General features: G+C 50.9%; 1 protein-coding gene across 1 annotated transcript; it reads right to left on the bottom strand.

The window, feature by feature from the left end:
• Positions 1–1,419: 1,419 nt before the first annotated feature.
• On the bottom strand, positions 1,420–7,585 carry NOP2 (NOP2 nucleolar protein). The gene is made up of 16 exons (XM_032680667.1): positions 7,404–7,585; positions 7,282–7,327; positions 7,115–7,200; positions 5,763–6,031; positions 5,435–5,478; positions 5,079–5,269; positions 4,077–4,276; positions 3,884–3,973; positions 3,717–3,804; positions 3,480–3,620; positions 3,164–3,303; positions 2,798–2,887; positions 2,397–2,519; positions 2,215–2,312; positions 1,987–2,117; positions 1,420–1,878 (listed from the first exon to the last, which is right to left on the bottom strand). The coding sequence occupies exons 1-16, from the start codon at positions 7,507–7,509 to the stop codon at positions 1,622–1,624; spliced, it is 2,100 nt and encodes a 699-aa protein (XP_032536558.1). The 5' UTR covers positions 7,510–7,585; the 3' UTR covers positions 1,420–1,621.
• Between the last annotated feature and the right edge of the window lie 146 nt (positions 7,586–7,731).

Below are 7,731 nucleotides of genomic sequence, written 5' to 3'. Positions count from 1 at the left end.
GAGGTGTTTTGGGTAAGGATTGAAGGAGGGGAAAGGGAGGCATCAAGCTAAATCAGAGAGAAGTGAATACGGGAAATGGGAAATGGAGACAAGGAATAAACAGAAGGAGCCAGTCACACAGAGAATGGCTGCTGGTCAGCGTGCCCCTCTGGCTGAGCCCTGCTCCCGATTACCACCATCTGTCCTGGCCTTGTATTAAACTAATCCCAGCTGTTTCCTCTGCACATATGCACGTTGGTGATGTGTTAGCCCACTGCAACCTGGACTAGCCTGGAAGCAGGAAAAGAGGTCTGAGGACCAGCTACCAGCAACCCATGAAAGTGAGGGCAGACAATCCACTAGGCATGGTCTAAGTTTCATGGGCCAGGGATTAAGAACCGGGTTAGGCCTCTTTTGTTATTCATGCTTTATGAGCGCTCTCTGTTTCCCTGGGTACTCCCCACAGTAGTTTTCCTCAGTTTCTGCTCATTGGTCTGTGCCTGCTTGCATCAGTAGTGCATGTGTGTGTCTGACGGGTTCTGAACCACTTGCTGAACCTGGTAACATGGGAAAGCTTCAGTCTCACATGTAGCATAGCAGACCAGGACAGAAAGAATTCCCTAGGTCTTACAGCCCACTGCATTCAGCTGTCCTCAACACCAAACACTGAAACAGCACAAGTTCTCCCATAAACTCAAAGCTTGGTAAGGAAAAAAAAATCAAGGTAAAGCCTTCTGTGGGCTGAGCCAGTGAGACAATTACAGAAACAAGAGATATGCCTCAGGTCTGTTACACACCCAACTCCACGCACGCTGTGGTAGAACAAAAGATTTTCTAAGCACACTTAGAAAACTTACTATTAAGGAATTGCCTCTAGAAAAAGATTTATTCACTGGAGACAAGAACCAAAGAGAATATCCCTCACACTGACAACAGAAAGGGACCTAGGGTGATGTTTAAATAGAAACAGCCCAGACCACTGTTTAGTATGTCTCGAGGAGAAACAGCCACATTGTGTGAACAAGCAAAAAGAAACATGACTGTACAGCTCCAGAACCAACTGGAGCGACCTCTGCTCCAGTCTGGGAGGCCAAGAACCAAGAGACTGCTGGGGACCAGCAAAAGGGTGAAATGGGGACAGTCACAACAGTGAACTGGTAGCACTTAGTGACAATGGGCTATTCGGGAACAGCATAGGACCAGTGCCTAGGAGCTCCAGCCTGACAACACACTCAGCTGGACAGGCACCACATAATACAGCCTTCCTGCAGGGAGCTAGGATTTCAACTGCTTCTTCACAAACATCCACATTGCAGGGGATAAGGACAGACACCAGAAATGCCAGGGCATCAGCATGGAGTGGAAGGGGGACATGGCAGAATTCCCTGTTCAAGAGAATGTTTCAGAATGTATTCCATGTTTAAGGGAAAAGGACAAGACTTGAGCAAGAATATAAAACTTTTAATGGGTCAGTGCATCAGTCCTTGATGCAGAGGGAAAGGAGCAAAGGAGGCTATCGCTGTCCCAGGTGTCCAGAGCTGCAGAGATGACCTGCACAGAGTAGCACAGTGGTGGTACACACAAAGCTGCAGCAGCCTTTGCTCTCTGAGGAAGGGACCAACATCTGGAAAAGCAGTTCCTTTCACTGTCCATTCGGTTTCACTCTATGTTTCTTCTTCCTGGTAGGGATTTTAGGACGCATCATTTTGGGAGAAGGCCGGACAGCCTTTAAGGGTCTCCTCTGTGCCTGCAATGAATGTTTCTTCTTCAAAGTTGGTTGGGGCAGCTTCTGCTCTTTGTCAGCTTTTGATCCCTCAAGTTTCTTCTTTTTTGGTGGAGGTTCCACGACGGTCTCAGGGACAGCAGACAGAGTTGCTGCTTCTGCAGCAGATTCTTCATCTGAAAGGAGAGAAAGGCACTGTAAGAAGCATCCCCATGGCTTTTGCAGGGGAAGGAGCATGTGAGAGCAGCCCCAGGCAACTCAGCCAAGTTCCAGCACTACGTTACCTTTCTGTGCCTGGGGGATGGCATTAGAGAATTTCTTGAATTTGGCAATGAAGAACCCATCCATATTGTGTGTGTGGGGATAGAAACGCCGCGTAGACTTGAGGGAGGGGTGGAAGCGACGATCCTTGAACCTGGGGGAGGAAGTGGGGTTAGAACTGATAGAATACCTCTGCTCAAGCCTGGCCACTAGGGAACAGTCACCTGTGCAGCTTGTGACCTGACACGCACCTGGTGAAGCCTTCCTTGCCAAAGTCCAGGCCCGTGGCCACCAAACGGACGTTGCGTTTCTTCAGGGCATAATCCACAACCCACTCATTCTCCTCCACCTGCCAGGGGCTAAGCATTAGGATCCAAAACTCACCAGTCCCCTGAGGGCGAGGTGACCGCAGAAGAGCGTGGAAGGGACTTACCATGATGGAGCAAGTGCAGTAGACAATGTAGCCCCCTGTCTCTGAGGCAGCATTGACTGAATCTATAGCGCTAAGAATCAGCTCCTTCTGCAGGTGAGCACAGCGCAGGATGTCCTTCTCATCCTGTAAGAGAAAGACAGGTTAGGATGCCAGAGGCATGAGGAAGAACCCCAGGCCTCTACTGTGGATGGAAGACATGACAGGAGAACAAAGCACACACGACATAGAAGATTCTGGAATCTTCTGCAGAACTAATATCAAAAAACTAGCTCTGGTATGACACACAGAATAGGAAAGAGATGGAAAAATCAGTGTCTCTATTGCAGGCATCTCTCAAGAAAAATGCTGTCCCAAAGTCCTTCCTCTCATGATTCATCCTTAAGTCCCCACTGGTCACTCACCTTGTTGGTTTTGACAGCAGGATCCTTGGAAATGACACCTGTTCCGCTACAAGGAGCATCAAGCAAGACGCGGTCGAACCCTCCAAGCACCTACAGACAGAGGTACATTTGGAATTACACTCACAGTGGGGACTCAGAACAAGACCAAGACTAGAACAGGAACCAGAAGACTGGGAAGGCAGGAAAGATTCCTCCCTCCTCCCTGTCCATCTTCCTGCCTCCGTTTCAAATAACAAACACACTCCCTAGCAGCTCTGCTCATCCTCTTGTGACAAGTGGCTTTGGAGAACACAGCTTTACTAAGGGGACATCACACCAGCTCTAGGTAAGCATGGTAAAGACACCTCAAAACAGGCAGGAGCATACCTTGGGGAACTGGCGTCCATCGCAGTTACTCACGACAGTGTTGGTGACTCCCAGCCGATGCAGATTCCCAACCACACTGCGCAGCCGCTCGGCATTGCTGTCATTGGCCAAGATCATACCTGTGTTCTTCATAAGCTGAGCTGACAGAGGGTAAAACACATCAGCAAGGGGCTGCAAACCTCCCACACTTTGGTCTGTAGGGACCGCTACCCCCTCCTTTCCTTAAATTCAGTCCCCCTCTATTCCCCATTTCTGTATAGACCAGTGGAAACTCATCACTTCACAGAGCATCCCTCCCAAGGCTCCAGAGCAGTACCTATGTAGCTGGTCTTGCCTCCTGGGGCACAGCACATATCGAGGATGCGCTCGTTCTCCTGTGGAGCCAGAGCCATGACAGGGAGAAGACTGGAGGCTCCTTGCAGCATGTAGTGTCCAGCCAGATACTCAGGGGTGGCACCTGGGCAAGGAAGGCAGAACAAAAGAAGATGACACGTGACAGAAAGGGAAGCAAGAGCGGGTCAGCTCAGCCCTACAGCTGGAAGGGTGATCTCACCGATGGGCACAGAGGAGTCATAAATAACAAGTCCTGTTTTCGACCACTTCCCCAAGGGGTCAAGATTCACGCCACGGTTGATCAGAGCCTGCAAGACAAGGAGAAGGGACTGAAACACCACTTCCTGTGACAGGAGGTGCAGGAGACAACCCCTGGTTCCCGCTCACCTGCGCCAGGTCCCGTCGTCGTGTCTTCAGTGTGTTGGTGCGAATAGTCACAGGGCGGGGAACCTCATTGGCTTCCAGGAAGTTTATCAGCTGGATGAAAGAAGGGGCAGAGAATACAGACAAAAAATGAAGACCCAGGGAGGCAGCCAAATCCTCACCAGTCAGCAAAGCTATGGGAAGGGCAGGATCCCACCTCAGGGAGTGGGAAGATGTCCATGAGCTTCGTGAGCAGGAAATCGCTGTAGGAATAGTAGGCAGCCATGTCCCGGCGCAGCAACGCCAAGTACTCCTGCCGCGTGCGTCCCTCCTCCCGCTTCACCACGAAGTCCTGCAGCACCTCCATGTTGCCCTTGATGCGCTGGTGAATGACGTGCAGGTCGGGCGGCTCAGCAGGTAGGAAAACCATTAAGGAATCACGAACAGACACGAAAACTCTCACAGAGGCTCTTTACAAGTACAATGAGTCGTGCAGGACTCATGTGCTGCAACAGCACATGTGCCAGAAAGGCTTTGTGGGAATACACCCTCTCAGCAGAACTCAGCAGAGCAGGGAATCAAAGGAGGGAATTGGACAAAAAAGTTCCCAAGGCAGGACTACAAGGTGTTTAAAAGAATTGGGCTGGTTACTTTTAGATAAACAGAAAAAGAATAGGAAAAATAAAAAGATCCAACAAAAGAAATCTTTCAATAGTGAAAACATTATCTGTATCAGAAAGGAGACTAGAAGTTCCCCAAGGGCAACCAAGGGATACAGAGGGGAATGAGAAGAGACAGGATTAAATTGTACTGGGAGGCAGGAAATTAAAATCACCAAAGTCCAGGAGCAAGCACTTTGGATGCTGGAATTGCTGTCACCAGAGGCTTTAGGAATGGGTTACACAAACACCTGCCAGGCAAATCAGGGTAGAGAGGAACAAACTACGTGATAAGATATCCATATGTATTTAGGACTAGAAAAGAAATTAGGGCAGGCTCCAAGCTCCATACAGGGTGTAACAGATTTCATAACTGTGCTGTACAGAAGCACAGCATTATATACTATCTATTAGGACAGCTCATCTAAAAATACATTGTCATGCACAAACCCTCTTGCTAAGCAATATGCATGATAAAAGTCCAAGTGAAGCTCTTTGATTGTATCCAGGCCCCGTGCTGCATGCCTATGGCTTATGGATGTCACAGATAAAAAGGATATTTTCTTTCTCAATCTCTTCGTTAGATGGCAGTTTAAATTGTTCATCTATATCTAGGTTGAGCTGCAGATCTGGGTTCTCTTCCTCCTTCTGTCCCGTTTTCTGTTTGCCTGTTGTTTCTGCTGCCTCTTCCTCCTCCTCTTCCTCCTCCTCCTCCTCTTCCTCTTCACTGTCATCTTCACTGAGGCCTTCCCTAAGGACAAAGAACAGGACAGATGCTTTACACAAGAAGAGAATCACACAGACACTTCTCAACTACCACTTTTTAGATGGTAGAAAGGGTGGAAGAATAAACAACACAGGCTCCTCATGTAGCCAGGAAAGGCTCTGCAGCCTGTTGATGTTCTCATACCCTCACCTGTCAGGCTTCTGCTTCAGGGCAGCTTTTTCAATAGGCAGCAACTAAACAGAGACAAAAGATTAATGAAGCATCCACAGTTGCCCCCTTACTTCCCACCATCTGTGAAATTTACTTGCTCTGTTTAAAAAGGACAACAAACAAAAGTACTTAATCTTATGCTACTAAACTTGAAATTGTTCTTTTGAAAGGAAGAAGGGGAAAGCTCTCCACCACCTCACCATCCCGCCCCCCCCAGTAAAACCATCCTTTTTCCCCAGGCCTGATGGGTCCTTTCAGCCAGCAACATCAAGTATTCCTTGTAGAATTACAAGAAAAAAGTTCCTACCTCTTCTTCTTCTGATGATGATGAGGCACCATAATCATCGACCATCTCCTCGCTGCTCCCATCCTCCTCCTCCTCCTCCATCTCCCAGTTGCCCTCTTCCACCTCACCATCGCTGGATAACTCCACATGGTTTCCTTTAGATCGGATTTTCTTGGCTTTGGCTGGAGCCAGCCATTTTGAATTGTCATCACTGAAGCCAGATCGGCCACGAGTGGTTTGTCCTGCTGCCTTTACGGCACATTTCTCCTGTGTGGACACCTGCTCTTTAACTATGAGTAGAAAAAGCAGGTAAAAATTAGGGATTATTCCCAAAAGCAGCTGCTCTGTTTTTCTAGTTGTTATACAAAAAGGCCTTCATCTGAGTCCTGAGCTGCCTGTCCAAGAGAAGGGACTGCTTGCTCTCCAAATCTCAACCATAAAGAAGGGCACATTCTCATGTCTCCCATAGTGAAACCTTAGGGAAATCTAACTAGAACTACCAAACTAAAGCACTGCTACAAAATTCTTATGGTATTTCCTCTGACGTATTACAGTGCCCTCCTTCCCAAATCTTTGTCTATCCTTCCTTCTTCCTACTGCAACAGCTTCCTGGGCTACACAGGGCATAACACAGCAATTTAAAAACCTCAGCTACACAACCGGCCTGCAACAACCTTGCTGTGAAGGGAGAATGAGTCAGAAATGGATTTAACACATAGAAGAAAGACCTTTTACTAGTTCTTCAGACAGCACTGCTGCCTGGCATGGCAACCACCAGAAATCAGGTAGAATTCATTGTTATTATCTATTAGAGAGCATCCAAGGGAGGGCCATGAAGATGGTGAAGGGTCTTGAGGGGAAGCCATATGAGGAGCGGCTGAGATCACTTGGTCTGTTCAGCCTGACAGACTGCAGTTATAACTTCCTTGTGAAAGGAAGAGGAGAAACAGGCATTGATCTCTGCTCTGTGGTGACCAGTGAGAGGACCCAAGGGAATGGCCTGAAGTTGTGTTAGAGAAGGTTTAGGTTGGATATTAGGAAAAGGTTCTTCACCCAGAGGGTGGTTGGGCACTGGAACAGGCTCCCGAGGGCAGTGGTCACAGAACCAAGCCTTACAGAGTTCATTGCTCTCAGCCACACGATGTGATTCTTGGGGACGGTCTGGTCCGGGCCAGGAGTTGTACTCGATGATCCTTGTGGGTTCCTTCCAACTCAGGATATTCTATGACTTCATGACTTAAAATAATGAAATTCCACCTGTCCCGTGCCGTAAGAGATCATAGCCTGACTGTGGTGGTGGGGATACCCCGGGGAGCAGCAGGACAGATGGGCTACGGGCCCATCACCCCGGTTCGGACCCTGCTCCCACTCACCTGCCGGCTCCCGCCCTCCTCCTCCTGCTCCGAGCGGCCTCTTCCCCGCCGGGCCACTGCCCGCTCCCAGCCGCCTCTTCGCAGCCCTGGATCGGGAGGGGAAGCGGCGATCAGCCCCGGCCCGGCCCGGCCCAGCTCCCCCCGCCCCGCCGGGCCGCCCCCCTCACCTCTTTCTCCCGTGACTGGAGAGCTTCTTCCTGCCGGTCTCCGGCTCTGCGGGAAGACACGCGGCGGTCAGGCGGCCCCGGGCGCCGTGGGGCGGCCGCGGGCCTGCTCGGGCCGGACTTACCTGGCGGCAGGAAGCGGGTCAGCTCCACCTCAGCCCCGCGCTGCTTGCGGGCCTTGCGCCCGGGGCCGCGCTTCTCCTTCCTGGTGGGATCGAGCTTCCGCCCCATGGCCGCGCCCGCTCCCCGCGCGGCTCCGCGCCCGCCGCCACCACACGTGCGGGGCTTCCCGGCGCACCGCGCACGCGCACGCGCACGCCGCCGCCCCGCCCATTGGCCGGAGCCGCCGCTCCTGCGCGCTGATTGGTCCGCACGGCAACGTCGGCAGCACCGCCCGCCCCGCCCCGGGACACGTGGGCGGCTCCGGCGCTGCCGGGAGCGGGGATTCTGCCA

Source organism: Chiroxiphia lanceolata, chromosome 2 (genome assembly GCF_009829145.1).
Source record: "Chiroxiphia lanceolata isolate bChiLan1 chromosome 2, bChiLan1.pri, whole genome shotgun sequence".
In the NCBI taxonomy this organism is placed as follows: domain Eukaryota; kingdom Metazoa; phylum Chordata; class Aves; order Passeriformes; family Pipridae; genus Chiroxiphia; species Chiroxiphia lanceolata.
Note: the sequence above shows the minus strand (reverse complement) of the source record. Positions and strands in the feature narration are given on the sequence as shown.

Excerpts from the sequence above, each read along its gene's own strand:
- NOP2 (XM_032680667.1), bottom strand. The coding sequence starts at position 7,509 with ATGGGGCGGAAGCTCGATCCCACCAGGAAGGAGAAGCGCGGCCCCGGG. Across the intron at positions 5,270-5,434 it reads CTGAAGCAGAAGCCTGACAG|GGAAGGCCTCAGTGAAGATG; the intron begins GTGAGGGTATGA and ends CTTTGTCCTTAG. Across the intron at positions 4,277-5,078 it reads CGAAGAGATTGAGAAAGAAA|CTGCTGAGCCGCCCGACCTG; the intron begins ATATCCTTTTTA and ends TGGTTTTCCTAC.